The sequence below is a fragment of the Anguilla anguilla genome, chromosome 15 (genome assembly GCF_013347855.1).
Source record: "Anguilla anguilla isolate fAngAng1 chromosome 15, fAngAng1.pri, whole genome shotgun sequence".
Classification (NCBI taxonomy): domain Eukaryota; kingdom Metazoa; phylum Chordata; class Actinopteri; order Anguilliformes; family Anguillidae; genus Anguilla; species Anguilla anguilla.
Genome location: NC_049215.1, coordinates 13,610,709 through 13,630,350, shown reverse-complemented (window position 1 = coordinate 13,630,350; position 19,642 = coordinate 13,610,709). Strand labels below are relative to the sequence as shown.

The 19,642-nt window shown below is 42.7% G+C and overlaps 1 protein-coding gene across 1 annotated transcript in view; it reads right to left on the bottom strand.

The window, feature by feature from the left end:
- Window positions 1-19,642, bottom strand: part of LOC118214213 (protocadherin-8-like) — a 48,459-nt gene that overhangs the window by 16,950 nt on the left and 11,867 nt on the right. The window contains exons 2-3 of the mRNA XM_035393934.1: window positions 13,552-13,697; window positions 8,621-8,777 (exon numbers count right to left, since the gene is read on the bottom strand). Coding sequence (XP_035249825.1) covers window positions 8,621-8,672 — 52 coding nt within the window. The 5' untranslated portion in view covers window positions 8,673-8,777; window positions 13,552-13,697. The remainder of the gene's footprint in view (window positions 1-8,620; window positions 8,778-13,551; window positions 13,698-19,642) is intronic.

Below are 19,642 nucleotides of genomic sequence, written 5' to 3'. Positions count from 1 at the left end.
CTGCTAGTAGCACTTGCTGTGCCTTATGAATGCATTCAGCAACTCAGAGGTTGTAGAGCAGTGGGACTTCTGTTTTAAGTCGTTTGCGCTGAAGAAATTGCGGTTTAATATTTCAACCTGCTTTCTACAATTCCTAACACCTGAGAGGATCCTACTTTTTTTCCAAGAGGCACCTTTCAACCCCTACCCACAATGCAAAGAGGCCCGGCTGTCCTGCAGTCAGTGGGCTTGCAGTGGAAATCACATAATCAATGTGACGGACATAGGAGAGATGAGGAAGGATATTGATTGACCACCCTTGGCCGCGCATTCTTTTTCTTTTTTTCCTCCCTTCTAAAACCGTAAGAAAAATCTCCTTCCCTTCCAGCGCTGGCTGGTTCTCTCATTAGCACACTCCTGCTTTGGTGTATTTGTACAGAAAGACCATGGTTTCCCCCCTCTAGTGTTTTCCTTGTAAGTCTTCTCCTCTGATCCAAAAGGCTCAGGCAGAGGCTACACTGCAAGCACTTCACAAAAGCTGTCCAAGCTATTTTTGGGGCAGAGTAAATATTACACTTCTTATTTTAAATCTGCTCAGATTTCCAGCACAAAGGAAGGAGCCTGCCTGCTTAGCGCTCACTAATATAGTTTCCTGCGGGTAACGTGCTTTTTTCCAAGAGCTTTCCCCTGGACGGCCGCACATGGAGCCCGGCAGAGAGTGCTTTATTCCTCCTGAATTTCCTGCAGCGTAGCTCTGAGACTGTGCGGATGTGATTAGAGATGATGGCCGTGGGGTCGGAATGGGTTTTAGTTACAGAGGGTGTAGGTGGGGTGTGGTTAGAGATGTTGTGTGTGTGCGATCAGAGATGGCACCAGCTGTAATTAGAGATGAGTGTGATATGAGGACACAGGTGTGGCTGTATATGTGGACATGGTGTGTGGCTGCAGTTAGAGATGGTGTGGGTGTGGTTAAACAGTGTGGGGCCGTGTGCGGGGTATGATTAAAAATGGTTTTGTGGTCAGAGGAGTTTGGAGCAGGTATTATAGCAGATTGGTGCTAGTTCGGAAACGGATCTGACTTGCATACTGATTTGGGGGGGGTTCTGTCAGACCTCATAACTTCCTTTGCTTCCTGTTTATTTCCTGCAGCTCCATGAATTACACCCGCTTGCGCCACCCCCACCACCCCCCCCCCCTCCCCTCCTCAGGCCCAACACCTCCAGCCACACGCCGCCTCTCACCGCACATCATATCCTCAGGCTTCTCCCTTCCTGCTTCCTTCCACTACAAGAAAATCTCTGCCTTGTTGTCAAAGATCATTTCTCTACAAGCTGAGCTGGAGAAGTAGAACTTTTTCATCTTTTATTTATTTATTTCTGTTGTCTTTTTTACTCTCCCAGTCATCACAAAGACAGAAAGGCTGCTTGGCTTTCACTGCCACAATTATTGTATGTTCCGGGGATTATTCTTTGTGGTTAATTGGACAGTTTTTGTACGTTTAGATGGCTGAAGATTCTGCTTCCTCAGTCACATGTTGTGACTAGCCCTGCTATGTTATGAAATGTGTGGTTTGAACATTCCAACTTATTTAATTCACTGATTGGCTAAAGAGTTTCCAAGGCCCAAATTGGCAGCCAATTGAAAGAAAATCTTCTTTCGGGCACTGTGGCCCTTCAGGACCAGAGTTAAACCTGCAGACACTTTGGCCCTCCAGGACCAACATTAAACTTGCAGACACTGTGGCCCTTAAGAACTGCAGTTAAACTTGTATATGCTGTGGCAGAGTTAAACCTGCATTCATTATGGCCAGCCAGAACCAGAGATAAACATGTAGACACTACAGGTCTACAGGACTGGAGTTAAACCTGCAGTTACTGTGGCTCTCTAAGGACCAGAGCTAAACCCACATAACCTGTGCCCCTCCAGGAGTGCAATTTGAGATTTCCGTCTCACAGCAATTGACTCCCAAAAACAAAGAGTAGGAAAGAATGCTATTTCTCCCCATCTTTCTGCCAACACTTTTCAATTTATCCAGTGAAAATGGGCCGACGCACTCAGACATCCCACCTCTCCTTGACCAAGAGGGGATCTCATCTGAGAATCTGGCACTGACAACCAAACCCCCACCTCAATCCCCTATCCAAACGCACCGGACCGTGAGGGCTTCAGACGCACTCTGTTGCATGACAAGTTTTCAAACGCGCCTCAAGTTGGGGGAAGGGGGTGGGGGGGGGGGGCTTGTGAATTTTCATCCAAAGCAAATTCCAAAGGGCTAGGTCTGTCCTGCTCTCAAAACCCTGAGCTCACCCTCAATCCCTACAATCCTCCAAAACACTGTTATACTGGGGTCAGATAACCCCCACCTCTGTCAGTAAGGGGTCTATATGAATGCAAACTGGTTCTCTCTCCCCTCTCTCTATCTCTATTTGCAATCCCTCTCATTCCCTTTTTCTGTCTTTATTTTGCTCTCTCTCTCTGTATTCTGAAGGGTTGCAGTTTGCTTTGTCTGAGCTGGACATGCCTTGAATTTGGATAAAGATATGATTAGGGGTGGGAGAACAGGGGCGCAGAGCACAGAAGTTCAAAATAGGCCGTCGGGGGTGGGTGGTGTGGGTAGCGAGAACAGAAAGTACATTAAAAGCGAGACAGCAATTAACACCGTTCAGCTGTGCAGTACAGTACACAGAAACAGCCTGGGCCCAGATGCCCCACTCCCACTGGCTCCAGAAACAGGCTCTCCATCAACATATGGCCAGGGGTAAGGGTCAGACAGATAAAATGTTGCAGCGCTCTGACAATGGTTAACTACACGTGAATAAAATTCTAACACATCGCAACACAGTAACGAATAAATGTCGAGGGGCGGGAGAGAGGGGGTGGGGCAGGGGAGGGGGGCGGAGCTCCAGGGACAATATGATGGAAATGTGCTGGATGGCCCCGCCCCTTCCCTTCCAGTTCATTACTGTCATTGTGCAGAGGGGAGAAAAGGGCCTTTTCTTGTGTCGTCTACTCGCAATCTGTGCCCCTCTCTCTGCCAGGTTTCTAATGACTTTCCAATGATGATTTAGGAGCACACTGCTTTCTTCCTCTCTCAGTTATGACATTTTTGTTGGTTTTGTGTGTGTCCAGCTTCTTGAGAATGCAGCTGCTTTCAATGCCCTACATCTTTACATTCTGCCCAACTGAACAGACCGGACACCCCTCCCCACCCCGCCCCCTCCAAAAATCCCAGGTCCCAGGTCCCATCACCCTGGCCAAAGACATGTGCTTAACTTAACACTTTAACACCCCTGCTTGAGATTCATGAGTAATCTGTCCCCAGTGATCGTGGGAGAACCCCCTTGATCTAATATGCCAGCTGTCATTTTATATGGACTATGTAGCGTTTACCCAGTACCATTCAAAGATTTCTTTACACTCGCCAGTTTCGCCTCATCTGCTGTTATAATTTGCTGTGATCTAGGCTTTATGTACCACTAGGCACTCATCTTAGTCCTAATCCTCAACAATTGTGATGACATATCACATATATTATGTCTGTTACTATGCCATCATTATCAGAGGGTTAATATGATCACATCTCAGTCAGGACACTTCTGTACCGTAGTGTGGATTTGTTCAATACAGTAAATATCAACATATAACTGCAAAAACACAATTTCCTACAATCTCACCATTCGTACTCTCATTGGAAGGGAATGACAAACAGGCCCCATCTCCCCACCACCCATGAGTGTGCTTAATTGTGTATGACAGACCAGCAGATTTAGTGCCATATTTGCCACTCCATCACATGCTACGTTAGTGTCCTCAGGATGCACGCTTTTTCAGCAAGGCTGGGAGCTTGCATACCAGCCAGAGTGTCATCCTGCTTAGCTTCACCATACCTACAGAATTACACCTGCACACACAACAAATACTTACTCTCTCTCTCTCTCTCACATTCTCATACTAACTCTCTTTTTTCATTATCTATGGCTCAGCTTCATTCTTCTTCTCCGTTTCCCTCTCTCCCCCTCTCTGTCCCTTCCTTTCTCCCTTAACTTTTCTCTCATTACACTCTCTCCCTCCCATTCCCCCTCCTCTCTAGCATGTTTACTCATTCATTCATTAATTATCCTTTAAGTGCGCCTCAGTCAGACATGCACCATAAAGTAAAAGAACAGGTCTCCCCACAGCACCCAGATACGCTGGAATAAATAAATGAAGTATAACACAGCGCTGCGCCTCCATTCATTCCACCACTCAGTCAGAGAGTCCCTGGGGGGGTGGATGTTAGCCGCGGCGTTCCAGGACCCTCTCTTGGGCTAAAGCTTTTAGCAGGTAAACGTGGGCACTTATGCATACCCAATGCTTTGTTTATCTGCCCCCACTCCAGAGCGCTTTGCACATTTTGCCTTCGCTAAATAACCGAATTTAAATTTTACACAAGCGTGTTGCACGCTCCGAGAATGATGTCAGAGTCCATTTGCTTTCTCCCAGCCATTTATGGCGTTTCATTGTTCAGGTGTTTTTCTTCTACCACCAGGGGAGGCCTAACATCAATACTTAGGTATACTCAAAGAGGCATAAAAAATTAAGGAGCACCACTTGTACCACTTAAGCATTATAAAAGCTTTATTCCAAAATGCTGTTTATCCGTGCCTAATTGGGCCTGTTTTCTCTCCAGGGTAGAGGAAGCTGACGGAGGACTGAGCATAAAAGAAATTCACCGTTTTTATGTAGCCACGCACGAGGGGCTGTTTTTCTGCCTCTCCAAGAGTTTTGTTTTCGGCCATTTGCTATTATTTTTTTATTTTGTTTGTTTGGGTTTGTTTTGATTCATGCTGAAATTTTAAGCGAATGAGCTGTTGCCAGTCAATTTATACAGAAATAGACTTGTAATGCTGTCAGAGAAGACTGAAATCTATTTTTCACTAATCCACTATTTTTTTATCTGATCAAAAAATCAGCCTTTGAAGAAAAAAAGAGGGCTGAATTCAAATGTTGAATAGCACATTTGTTCATGCATTTCTGAGAGAATTTCTAAAACGGAGCTTATGGTGAAGAAATTGTCTCCTGTAGTTCAAAGGCTTTGGAGAGAGAAAAAAGAGCAGGATTGATGTTTGTGCGGCAGAAACCCTGAACAGAACTGGCCAAGGGTCTAATCAGACACCCCACCCCCATACCTCCTTTTCTCCCTCGCTCTCACTCTCACACACACACACACTCTGTCTCACACACACACACCTCTACACACACACACACACACACTCACACTCACACACGGACGCACACACAAGTGCACACACGCGCAAACACACGCACACTCTCTCTCTCTCACACACACAAACAAATGCAGACACACACCTCTACATACACACACATGAACACACGCATACACTCACGTACACACAGACGCACACATACATACACACGCAAACAAAGACACACACTCTTTTTCACACGCACACACATGGAAACACAGACACACACTCTCTCTTTCACATACACACACACAAATGCACACACACACACATCTCTACATACACACATGCATGCACGCACGCACACAATCACGGACACACACATGCACACACACGCAAACACACATGCACACACACACCTCTTCACAGTCACAAGGTTTTCTCTCAGTATTCAGACCTGATGAATGAGCCTCTCTCCCATTCCTTTGCCCTGAAAAGCCCATTCATCCGGGGCAAATATGGGGAGAAACTTTAGGGCTCCAGCTTTCTTCTGGGCTGGAGTGCTCTCCCAGCTCTCTTCTGTCAGCTTTCTATATCCCCCCACCCCCTTCCCAATCCCCTTCCTCTTTGTGTGCTCTCCTCCCCCCTCCCTCACGTGCCCAAACCCATACTGAATAAAGAGGAAAAGAAAGGCCTGCTTCCCCTTTCCCGCTCAAAGTGAGAAGGGAACTGGGGCTCAGGGTCTGACTGACAGCGCACTGCAGAAGGAGAACTGGCCAGACCTGGGTCAGTCACTTTATGAGAAATACTTCAATAAACAGTCATCAGTTACCCCGTAGACACCAGGAAAATTCCAGCAGATTTCCAAAATCATTTCTCAGGGGATCTGTCTGAGCATTTTTCAAATGTAACAAGCATGAAAAAGAGTCAGAATAATTCTGACCCATATTTGAACACAGGTCTGGCCCTGATATTGAGTTAGTTCTTTTTTTTTCCAAACTAACTGGAATAAGAAGCACAGATGGGCCTGCGTGTGACCCAGCAGGAGCGCATGTAGCCGCCCGCTCTGGGGAAACCCAACGGCAGTGCGACAGGGTTTTCAAACAGGCTGGGCACGGCAGCTCATTTCCATTCACAACTATCAGTGACGTCTCCCATTAACATCAAACAGGGAAATACATCCTTCACATAGTCCAGCTCGTAAACACCATAGGACTAAAAGTATATGGACTACATGACTAAAAGGGGCTGTTTTTCATGGTTTGGGCTTGGCCCCTTAGTTCCAGTGAAGGCAAACCTTAATGCTGCAGCAAACAAGACAATTCTGTGGGGGAAGTTTGGGGAAGGCCCTTTCCTTTTTCAGCAGGACAATGAGCCGGGGACACAGCAAGGTCTATATAAAAATGTTTTTGTCAAGAACAGTGTGGAAGAACTTGACTGGCCTGCACAGAGCCCTGACTTTAACCCTATCCAACACCTTTGGGATCAATTGGAAAGCCAACTGCGACATGCCCAATCAGTGCCTGACCTCACTAATGCTCTTCTGGCTGAATGGAAGCAAATCCTTTCAGCAATGCCCCAACATCGAGTATAAAGCCTTCCCAGAAGAGTGGAGGCTGTTATAGCAGAAAAGGGCACACCATCTCCATATTAATGCCCATAATTTTGGACGAGATGTTGGATGTCGTGTCCACATACTTTTGGCCATGTAGTGTGTATTATATAAAACATGGCTATTTGGAATGGTAATGAAATTGTGTCTGCACATTCTTGCTGACACCTCTATAATCAGGCACAGACTAATGCCTTTGTAAATTGAATGCAGATGAAGTACCACATCTTCACACCTACTCTGTATCAAAAATATAAAACTCGGTGAGTACCAACCATTGCATAAATGCAGAAAAACGTTGTTGTTTCAAAGCTTTTCCCCTTGCATTAATTTATTATGAATTTGCCACTACCATTTCAAAGTGAAATGGGACAGATAGTCTGTGATATTAACTGTAGCTGGTGAACATATGTGGTTTGACGGGGCGGGTATGAGAGATCGGCGCTCTTTGCCATTAAGTATTGATGTAAAATGTGTGCATTCAGCTGAAGGCAGGTTGCTGGCCTAGAAATCTGCATGGCACTAAACCTGGTCTGCATTTAAATATTAATGTTAATGCGCAAAGGTATTCAGATCTGTGTCAGCAAGAAAAGTGATGAATTCACAGCAACCATCAAATCTGAGTATAAGAAAGGCCACTGAAGCGCCGCCACACAGCATCTCCACTAACAGGATGCATGATGGACTCATCATTGACAGCACAGAAAAACATCTGGAGGAACATGAGAAAGTGGAAGAATAATTATATTGACCATCCAGCTACCATGCAAGCAAGCAATTATCAGGCTGCCAGTGGTCAATTTGCCATGGTTTTGAAAATTGGCACTACAGATGTTTTCCTAGAACCATTCACCAACTATTTTAAATTCTTTTTATGGCGGATCTTCACCTTGTCACAATTGCTTGCTGGCAGAAAACTGGAGTGTCACCCTGTGATATTCTGGCTGACTAACGGCAGTCTGTTGTGGGCCACTGTATGTCACTGAGTCAAGTTTGGTGTTACAGGATCTGTGTCCTGGACCCCACTGCAAACCCTGCCAAATTATACCATGCTTTATCAGGTCAGTCTCTCAATCTTATCCACCTGTGTCTTCTAGATTTGCAGTGACCCTTGGGAGTAAATCGATCGACCTTTCCCAATATGTTTGCTCGCTATAGCAATGTCACATACCTGAGTCTTTCCAAAAATGGAAAAAATGCCTCATCCAGAGCCGACTAAACAAGCAGTGGAAATGGCAGATTAATGCATCCCTCAGTTGAAATGAAGTTTGAAAAAGTCAAATAGAATCAGGGCCTGAGCTTACTTGGAGGCAGAAATCCAGTATGTTCCACAGGATGGAGAGAGAAGCTGTGACTTATTCAAGTCAAACATCAAAAATTTTACTAAATGAAGACGATTATTTTTGGTAATTTTTTTTTATAACAGTAAGAGGAACAGAACTAGAATATCTTATAAAACCACAAAATTCATGGCATCCTTCTTGTTTACTTGTATTGATATGCAAATGCTTGCTTCTTGCTATCTGACAAGAATCAATATGCCTCAGAGATGGGCTTGTTTCCAGAGCTTATCAGGGACGGTTCTGCATCATTCTTATTTGGAGGACGGCGTAGCGTAGACTCTCAATTAGACTGAGGAATGCACCGTAGCTCTCATTGAGCCGATAGTAAAAATAGCGCCTGCCGCCTCAAAATCATCCACATGCCTCTCTGCTACACACCCAACAGGTGTTCTGTCACAGAAATGAACAAAGAATCGCAGGCAGCTGCCGGAACCTGCTGGCTTCTCCCTCAGAGGCAAAACAGAGCAAGGGAACGCTAATAATCTCAGACTCCCACTCACCCGATCCACTGGAGATGGCAACTTTCTGTTGAACGCAGTGCTGGGCAGCCATTTTCTGATCCCTTGTCCAGGGACCATGCTGAGCTGAGCGATGCTAGACTGTTGCTGGACAACCTTGTTGACATGGCTCTCTGGGGTAGCTGCTGTTTTTCTACTTCTGAAAAACAACTTTTAATTCATTTTTCTTCTATTCTTCACAAATTTGGTCTTTACATCCAGAGCTGTATGCCCTGTCGCATCACTGCAACATTCTCAGCCAATCAGAGGTGCACAAGTGTGCTCTGATGCATGCATGATTCTTTCTGCTCTGCCATTCGCCAGCTGAGCTACACAGCTCCTGCACTGGAAAGCTGCAATTTACATAGCTGCTACCTAAATCAGACCAAATCGACCAAATCAGTGGATATTACAGAATTACATTTATATTTACATTTAGGCACTAACCAGACACTCTTACTAGAGCAACTTACAAGCACTGGCACATATAACAGAGGAGCAGTACTAGATGGCATAGACCCTAGTCAGAAATGGCACCAATGTGAACAAAAGATGAAAAAACACAGACCAAAAACTTCCCCAGACTCCTCTCTCTCAAAGTTCTGGAAAGGGAAATTACATTTTTGCGTGATTAGTTTCTAGCAATCTGTTTGGCTCTACCAAGTTTTAGCCAGTATTACATTAAAGGTCAATGGTTGAGTTGGCTTAAATCACCTCCTCCAAATGGAGCTCCACCTACACAAGATCATGACTTGTCAAAACAAGACCTTGGGTTTATTAGCAAAGCATAGCCGTAGAATTTAGCCAAACTTGCATCAGAATGCCAACCTGTTCAGGCTCACAGTACCATAAGGTTGTAAGCCTGACAACTGAGGCTATGTTTTCTCCCGGCCAAAGGCTTTGGTGTTGGATGGCATGATTCCATCATACTGTTTGCAATCTCCTCCAATGGCTACTTGTAAGCATGCCAGGACCAGATAGGTTGTGGTGCCAATGTTTGGTTTGCACTTGGCTATAAAGAAAACATGGGCAGGTCTATGCCCAAAGTCGTAGGCCTGATTCCACCACAATGGTGGAAAAAGCAATTAAGTGCTAAATTCAGCACAGCTTGCTGGGCGCAGATTCACACAGCTACATTCATCAGGAGGAAATGTCAGAATTACAAATAAACACTGCACTATTGTGAATACAGGGCAGTACTGTACTTTTCTTCTGAAAATGTCACTGCCTGGTTGCTTGAAGCCCTGGGATGACAAATTCATGTGTCAATGTATTAAAACTTGGGATGAAAAAGTGAGGCACCCTGACCCCTAAATGGGGGGAGCTGCAATGGTCTGTTCAATGACTCACTGATTTGAACCAGACAGAAGACTTTTGCTGCGGACAGCAAAGTCTTTTGATTGGTTCACAGCAATGATGGAACTTAGAAGCACCACCCCATAACAGCATCAGTAAAGCTGTATAGCCAATGAAAACACTATACTGGAAACCAGTACACAATGGCAACAGTAAACCATCACTTGGTTCTGTATTGCAACTTCTTTTAGGAGAGATTAGAGGTGGAGAAAGCAAAAGAAATATTCAATAGAATACTTCACTAGATAGATTTAGGCTTCAAGCAACTGTCACCAAAAGCAAAAAAAAAAAAAAAAAACTGTTTGCCTAAAGTTATGCTGTCTGTTTTTTTTTATTTTTTATTTTTAAGTTTGGATTCTACCTGAGGTAGACACATTATTACTATGAAATATGAATACTCTCTGTAGAACCAAGAGTGCTATCAGGGGTACAGCTTTTCCATATACAAGATGACTGGACTTTTTTTTAATAAAGCAGCTGCAGACATCAGTCTAGCCTTTAAAATTTAGTTAAAAAACATGCAGAGATACAGGCTAGCCTGAAACTACCAAATAGGCCTACGAAGAAATAGCGTCAAATGCGAAGCCGCCTATCACAGTACACTGGAAAGCTCATGGGCATTTTCCTAAATTATATATTTCATGTATTTTTAACATAAAGAGCAATATTTCTTCACTTAGGGGTATACTAATAATGTCTTCTAAGATACAGACTCTTTTAAATCGCAAACCAGCCTTTCCTAATTAAAATCTGACAGGCGTTGAGAATATCATTTTCGGGTAATTTATATTCTTTCTGCAAACATAAAGTAGGCCACTCTTTGTGGTCAAGTAATATGGACTTCATTTCTTCAACAATGTCTTAGTCGAAGGCAAAACAGTTTGCTACTCAACATAAAGCAAAAAAAATAAAATCAGAATGAATTAAATGCATAAATAAGCGACATGGTCGGCCTTCTGTTCAGAGTGTAAAAATGTCAAATTATTTATGTTTGACGAATAAACACTGTTACTATGTGCCCGGCTCTGAAAAATAAATAATGCTCTCATGTTTGATGAACAGATTGCACTTTTGTGGCTGTGAGCACGTAGGTGGCAAATTTACTCCGCATGAGGTATTACCGCGATGTCTTTCAGGGTCAATTTGCATAATCTTCTGCCTCTTTGTAAAATGCGCCATCCTTTTAACAACCCACTCCTCGCTAACTCGCGTGCCTTGGATGCCATATTTCCCTTAGCAGAAGAATGCGCGCAATTATCACATCTTTAACCCCTGTAGCGAGGAGCACCAAATGATGACGGTGTTTACTTGTCCCATCTGTTATATTTCAGAGAAGCAATAGCTTAATTTGCAGGGATTTTTTTTCTGTCTCTAGCTCATTTGATACTTTTATGAGTAATGCCACACTGTGAACTTTGTAGATACTTTCTTTATTTTATGTTCTTTCCAACATTTTAATTATGTCTGACTGGAATTTCGAGCTAAAGAAATATGCGAGCCCATTTCCGACATTAAACCAATAAATGTCTCTTTCTACTTACCCACTGCACACTGCTATTGTTGTTTACTCTTATCCGGGTATCAAGGTGAATTACATGACCTCGGAAAATTCCACCGAGGTTTAATAAATAGAGTGTGGGGAGATGGTACTCTGTGTTTTAGACTGAAAGTAACATTAAATTGTCACGCAGTTCATTTGCTCGTTTAATACAGGGACGAAGGTCTGCAATAGCCAATAATTCAATTAATATTCTATTCAGCGCTAAACGGTGCTTAATCACAGGGGACAATCTAGCTGTAAATGTTTTGTTTGTAGCCTTTCAAACTAAATGCTTTCCTAAACAGTGTTCTATACATTTCATCTCCTTATTTCTGACGGCATAAATAACTTTCAGCGCCAGAGTTGCTAATGAGTTTTCGAGTCACTTTCTTAGTCACATGCACCGGCTACGGGTGATTTAGGAACAATGAACCCCGTGCTGTGTCCACCTACTATCCAGCCTCTGGCACTGCGAACACACCATGATACCCTTTGTATAAAACAAACTAGAGTCATATATAACTGTGTCTTTATCGATTTAGTCTTGGCTCATTATCAACCTAAATTTTCACCTGTCTCTTGTAGCGAACTTTAATTCCACCCCGCAGGCTTGCATCTGCCCTAGGAGTAGTCGAAGCTAAAATGTAAAAGTTCCAGCTCAATTAAAGTTTAGGCTGAGCAGCATCTTGGTCAAGCTACCACTGATGGAAATGCAACCTGCTTTTCTTATGAAGGGGTTAATTTGATCTGATATCTGTTTCTGCAGGCTTGAATGCTCAAGTGTTTTGGGACAAACCGTAGGCTACCCTCTTAACTATCAAAATTGCCAAATGTTATGTTGTGTTCCGTTAAATGCCTCAGTGTAACGCGACACATTTCACATTAAAACGTATTGATACAGGCTACTTGGATGATGTGCACGGGACACACATTTTCTGGCTATTTCAATGTCACCTTCATGAGCCGTTTCGAATAAAATAAGTTGTGGAATAGTTCAACCGCGCGGTATGAAGTTGATGTGAAAGGACATCATATATCACTGTCCACTTTGCTGCATAATGTGGCCTTATTCTTTAAGTGTTTAAGCCTCCCATTATAATAACACCGCGTGCGGCCTTTCATCTCAGTTCACAATTACTGACAATTTAAGTGGCAAAGAGTGACACGACGCCATAAGCGGCGGCAATAAAAAGAGGTTAATTGTCCTCCCTTTTGACAATTCGGTTACGGCATATTACTGATTTCCTGCTCCCTCTTCAAATGGATTCAAACATCTGCAGGAGGTTATGAGATGTTTAACGTGTGCGCGAGATGTGAAGCCATCTGCCATAAAATGGCCTTTCTCCGTACAGTCTATTCTTTGATTACATTTCCATTATTTAGCTAGCAGTCATTTCTATGGAGACCTAGCCCAATTCGTTATCCCAGTAAATAAGATATTAGCTATCCAGTTTTGCATTATAAATATATTTTGTTTTAAGACGTTTGTGTTGCAGGTTCTATAGTTATTATGGTTGTATATAGCTTATTGGTTTTATGTCGTATTTTAAATTGTGTTATGGTTCACATTAGAAAAAGTTCACTCATACAGAGCAGTTGCTTTATCTCAAGTCATACCTCTCAGCATCATAACATCAAGAATTGTTAGCCATTTTTAAATGCAGACTGAAAGCCTTGGTCTGAACTGGTCACCTGCTTTGCATCTCACACTGATTCCAACGGTCACCCTAGCAGCACTGAACAGGTCACTCCTTGCATGGTCTGGGGTTTGTGCAGCCTACATGCTACTTCTTGTATACTGGCTACTTCTTGTGGCTGCTGTTAACCCCATCAATGCTTTACCCCAAAAAAGCAAAAGAGAAAAAAAGCAAAAAGTAGAAAAGTTGCAGAGAATGGGCATGGCTGTATAGTGTAATCATGTCTATTTGTATTACGGTAATATATGTAGGCTTTAGCTGTACTTCACCTAAATTATGGTTCCTCAAATTCATGAATGCTTATCTTTTCAGCGAAGCCAGGTAAAGAAATCAATACATACACTTGCCTGCTTCCACACTTTCTTTGTTAGATTGAGGTTCAGCTAGTTGCCATTTTGGTTCTTCAAGATCTTGTTTCACACAGGCAGATGTTGGGTTTCAGTAACCAGGTGTCCGCACTCAATGTTTTACTCCAATGGGAATCTTCCTGTCAATCAATCAACGAATCAATTACTCAGTCAATCACATAATCAATCCAATATGCATAATACAGCCCTCTTTACAGACTACAGCTCAATTACTTGAAGGCTGTTTGGGGATTATATTTTCCCCTCTTGGGAATTAGTACACTATAATCCCTCATTTTTGCACTTGTGTTTGCACTGTAATAATACATTGCAGTAGTTTGCATGAAGGATCATTTTAGCTTTTCATGGTGATTGTTGGACAGCTACTATTTATCACTATTAACATAATCCATTACTAACTACAATCATTCAAAATACTTGCTGTCTACAAAGTATATACTGTCACTTGGTATAATTTCCAAAAGAGTTACTTTGATTCCCTCATATGAAAGAGCAACGGAGCTTTCTTGAGAACTTAACTGGTTAACCAGCTGGCAATTGATCATTTAAATAAGAGTTTGGAAATTAAAGAAGCAGGCTTTCACACTGCTTCTGTGGTTTGTACTCTGAGCTTAAGGCATTGATCCATGTTAATCATTAGAACAATACTGAAATTGATTTCTCCGCTTGAAGGTGTGACTGAGGGCACATGATCCGAATGTATTAATGGACACTCCGAATATCACAGCTGATGTTTCATCTCGTGTTTCAAATCCGGGATGAACCTGTGGCCAAATACAGGCTCCATAGCAGACACTATACTCCATGGAATCATTGTTCATTAGTAAAAGCCTTCATGTCTTTGTTCTCTCAACCCAATACATGAAATCCATTAACCAGTCAGTTAATCACAGTATACAGAATTGTCCCATAATGTAGCCATTCATTCATTCATTTGGAATGAAATGGATTTTGCAAGATTAGCCTGATTGCTGGACGCCTTATTTTCTGGGAGTGACAAAAATCCTGTTTTCGGGAGGATTCGGCATGTCACCGGTAAATAGCAACAAGTAGACTGGTGCAGATCCAGCAAAACCAAAAAGCTGCGCTGACTAAAACAACTCAGATTTCATGAACAGAGCATATGGCAAAACCAGTGGGAACATCACAGACACTGGTATGATTTCTCTTTTTTTGGAGCAGGTTTTGAATATTGGCACAAAATCCAGACACAGTGCAAAGCACTCCAGATCCGCACACAACAGAGGCACAGCACAAGGTGGCATCCATTTTTCAGATTTACCTTTTGCCTTTGTGCATTTGTGTTGTTTTTCCATTTGTTTTTGCTACTAATCAGCTCCCATACTACTTCGTACAAAAACAAACTTGCATTTCTGCACTGATTGTTCATCAGATCCTCTCAGCTCCGACATCCAGCTTCCTGCCCTGCAAAAAAAACTTTTTTCCCTCTTTCTTCAGGAACAAAGAAGGAAAAGTTTCTGTTCCTATCTGATGCACAGGCTTGAGATGAAACGTGCCTTCAAATCCCTTTTACATGGAGCAGACTCGCTGCTGGTAGTCATAATGTTGCCATGTGTGACAGTTTTAAAACAAAAGCAGAATCCATTCGAAGAAATAGGCCGATTGCACGAGGATTAACACAACAACAGTTCCTTGGGGGCTTCTGCCAAGGCTCAAATAGCTGGATTTTCCATCAGCAGCTTCCTTTGTCTCAACTCTTTGAGGAATAGTAGATACTGATCCTCTCTTCCTTTCTGTATTTTTAATTTTTCTTCTCTTGTCTGACATTATTTGTGTACTTTTTATTGTGAGAATAGGGGGGCTCTCAAAGAGTTGCACTCAACACTGGGAAATGGCTCTCATCCAAGATGATAAACATTCAGCCTGTTTACTGTCTCATAGTGGTAGAATCAATAAAATATAATATTCATACACGTGGTATGTCCTTCTTCTGAATTTAACTTTTCCAATAGACTTAAACCCCAAGATGGACACAAACACACACACACACACACCCAAACACACACACACACACACACACACAATGTGCCAACATGCTGTGTTAATGTGAGCACACAGGTACTGTTTCACATTACTTTTGAGTTAACAGTAAATTAATCATCTGAGAGCTCTTCTCTCACCAAAAATAGCACACACTGCCTCTGGGCTCAAGTCTCTTTTGGGATTTCATAGCGAGTATTTTAAAAACATATTTTCATAAGTGTGTCTGAATAGCTTCCCTATATAATCTCACATACGCAAATAAACAATCAGGGCCAAGTCTTTAAATATTGATTATGAAAATCAGTAAATTTACTTTGTATCTTCTAAGAGTTTCATTTTGTTAATTATTTCACTGTATTTACTTTCATCCCAGGGAGACTTATTGACTGCACAAACCAGCACAGAAGAATGTCAGAGTGCACAATGATCCCGCGTTATGTTTTGATATCACAGATATGTTTCTTGTATCACAGGATATGTTTTCTGACGTTCTGAGGGAATGATATATTAAATGTTTAACACGTGACTCTGAACACACACTGCAATTTCTAAATGCCTATATCTGAAGAGTTTCTTGAGTTTCTTGAAATATCAGGGAAATGCCTAGATAATGTGCATAATCAAAAATGTTTTTACATAGATGTCTGGAATCCTAAAGCCCTTTATAATAATATAAACGAAGAGGAGATGATGCAATCCGCAAATGCGCAGCCTCGTTATCTTGCGCGAACACATTTTCATGCACACACAGATTCGTGCTTCATTAATTTGCAAAACATATACTATTATACAAGTGTGTGCGAGGGGGGTGTTTTGATGATATTCGGACCAGACATTACCTATACAGCCGTAACTAAAGAAACATAGCGACATGTAGGCCTACGCATTACGTGTTCGGCATTCGGATTTCTGAAGCACAATATGTTGCTATTAATCTCTGTTACGTGTGTTCGCCGTGTTCAGGGCGCAGCGTTTGAACGATGTTCGTTGTCGCTATCCTCTTTTTGGGCCCCAGTGGGGCGCTGGGAGATTTACTGTGAAGAACCGATGAGACACTCATCAGAGCACAGAAAGACACGCGAGCCTAGTGTGATTGACGCAAAGGCACGCGACGTCATCTGAATACCCACAGAGCCTGCCTTTGTTAACACTAGTAAGAGTTAAGAACCCCTAACACCAAACAAAGACCATTGCTTCTCTTAACCCTTTAAACTGAGATATTGTGCCACCTCGCCCCACCACCACCACAACCACCTACGCACTCAAGCAAAGGCCGAACAAACTCGACACAATGTAACACAATCTAAGCTAATATGGTGTAGGCCTAGTACCAACTGAGACTTCAGATTCGACTTAAGAACCGCATATAAAAGTGCAACCAATTCGGTTAATGTAGACAAATATTCTCTATTACTACACGAGGTTCACAATTTACTGTTGCAAATAGACTTTGCCTTTAAATGTTGAAGAAAAAACTCTGAGGAGATAGGGTGCATTTTGACAGCCAGTGGCATAATCAGGCTATTACACCGTGCTATACTGCCAGCCTTTAATTTATTGCCAAGGGCTGCAGTCCTGACCCTGATCCCTCTGACGCATTATCATTCTTTTATTCTGTTTAACTTGTGAGCCTTAATGTGTTCTCTCGTGACCTGGTTGGATTTTTCACACAAACGCCGTATAGCAATGAAGTCGATGAGGCGAGCATCAGACAAAAGGCGATAATATTCAAAAGGCCGCGAAGAAATGAAAGAATCGAGGACGACAAAGACTCTTAAATCATCATTGGAAAATCATTAGAAATCTGGCGGGGTGGGCAGCACAGATTGCTGCGGTAAGGGCACAAAGCTCCCGTCTCTTTGGATAATGCTGGAAATGAACTGGAAGAAAAGAGGGCGTGGTTCGGGACAGATTTCTTAGGATATTCCAAGCTCGTGGTTCTACCCCCTTTACTTGCCGTTTAAAAGTTGTATTCATGAGTTGTTAACCATTTTGTTTTCTAATTGGGTCTATCCAGATATTCCACGCTTCGTTTCACTTTTCGGTGGCAGATGGCAGGAGCAGAAGAATCTGCAGCCTAATAAAAAAGTTAGCTTGCTAAATGCAATAGGGTTATAGCAAGTCAGAAGTTACTCTCCTCCCTTTTACCAACTTTAGTCCTGGCACTTTTTTGGATTCTTCCAAGGACTAGACCATATAAGCATACACACGCGCGCACACACACACACACACACACACAGACATGTATATATATGTTGCGATATGCTGCAAACGTAATGAAGCATGACGTTCTGACTGATTTGTGCGGCACCTTCAAAGATTAATAAGGAGAGGACCATCAAATAACGAATCATAATGGATCAGTACGGCCATTATGATGCGTTATTTGATGGTTCTACTTTATGTTAAATCCCTGTCTCACCAATGCGCATGTGTGTAATACCTTAACCTCCTTAATATTATTTATTATTTCAACAGATTTAAAAAAGATTAGTAGGCCCATTATTATTATTTTGCAAAATATTAACTTAAAAAATAAACCATTAGGCTAGTACAGGGTAATTGCGGGGTCTTTATTGATTCACACTTAGTATTTAGCAACTCACATGGGCATGATATGAGTTCTTCTTTAAAGTGTGCCAAGAAGCGTAATCACTAAAGGTGCCCCAACTTAGAGCCATAAATTGTGTTAAGGGGCAATTAGCTGATAGTGTAATGGCACGCGAGTAAAGTATGAAAAGGTTGCCTGGGTTTCACAAGATTCTTAGGAAGTCGTGGGGATCTCATATAGATGCCGCCCGCATCAACTCAGGAATCGGGGGGTTTAAGCCCCCCCCCCCCCCCCCCCCCCCCCACTCTCTCCCTCTCACCGTTTATTTGAGTAACAAAGGGGTAAATCACTTCGTTACCATACAAAAAGCAATAAGCCCCTTCAAAAGAACGACTCATACGAGCAACTTAGACAACAACAGCCCGGCAATCTCGTGAACAAATGCGGGCACAATGTCCGGCTCCCCGAACTCCGTTTTTCCTTTCGTTTTTTTTAAGAAAATGCAAATATTCTTTGGGAATAAAAGATGGATTTCGTGGCCTGGTCTAATTCCATCATTGTAGAACTCGCGTGCAGACGGCAAGATTGACACAACAATCACGTGAGAGAATAGATGCATGTTGAAGTTCTAAAGACTGTTCACAAAAGGCAGCTCAGTTGGAGAAAGTCTGTCTGGCATTCTAAAGAGATCTTAAAAGCACGAGATCTCCCACAAGTAACATAATCCGTCCAGTGGAGATTCAACACTCGGTAATACGATTCTGATAGCAATCTTTTTCAAAGAATCTGGATCTCAATACGCACCACAAATGTAGATTACCATCGTATTTCTCGAGCCGCACTATGGAGGAGAGAAATTAGTGAATAAAAAATGTATAGACTTCTCCGAAAACACAATGCATTTTATTGGATGTATGTGTACAGGTCTATGCAAAATGTGGATAGCCACAACCCCCATTCCCCTTAAATGCACCCGAAGCATTTTTCCTCATCGAGACTCGGTGGCTATGTCATTACAGACAATAGCCAAGGGCAGTCTGGAGTCTCTGGTGTTTGACAATACAAACATCAAATATCTATTTTCAGATTCCAAGCTGCACAGTGTGCCTTGATCGCGGTACCTTGTCCTTTCACTTTCGGATTGTTTTAACACATCCACTGTCTCGCCTTGGTCTGGGGGGCAGATGGTTCCTTTGCCATTGGTTCATGCCAGCTTAAGCCCCGGCCCTTCTGTTGGGGCGGCAAGTGTAGCTTCTCAGAAAGGTCTCAAGGAAACAAAAAGAGAAAATCCTTTAAATAGCCGTGACGGGCTTGCTCGATCCCTAAATGTATTTTAATATGGGTTCCACAGTCCCGTGCAATTCAGCACTCATCGTCGTTTAGAGAAAGAGTTATGGCAGTGATTGGTGCTGAATGAGGCGGCACAATGGCTGCATGTGGCGCGCGCTCATTATATTCAACTTAGGCGCAGGCCTCCGTAGAAACAGTTGAAAGTTCCTTTCCCTATAG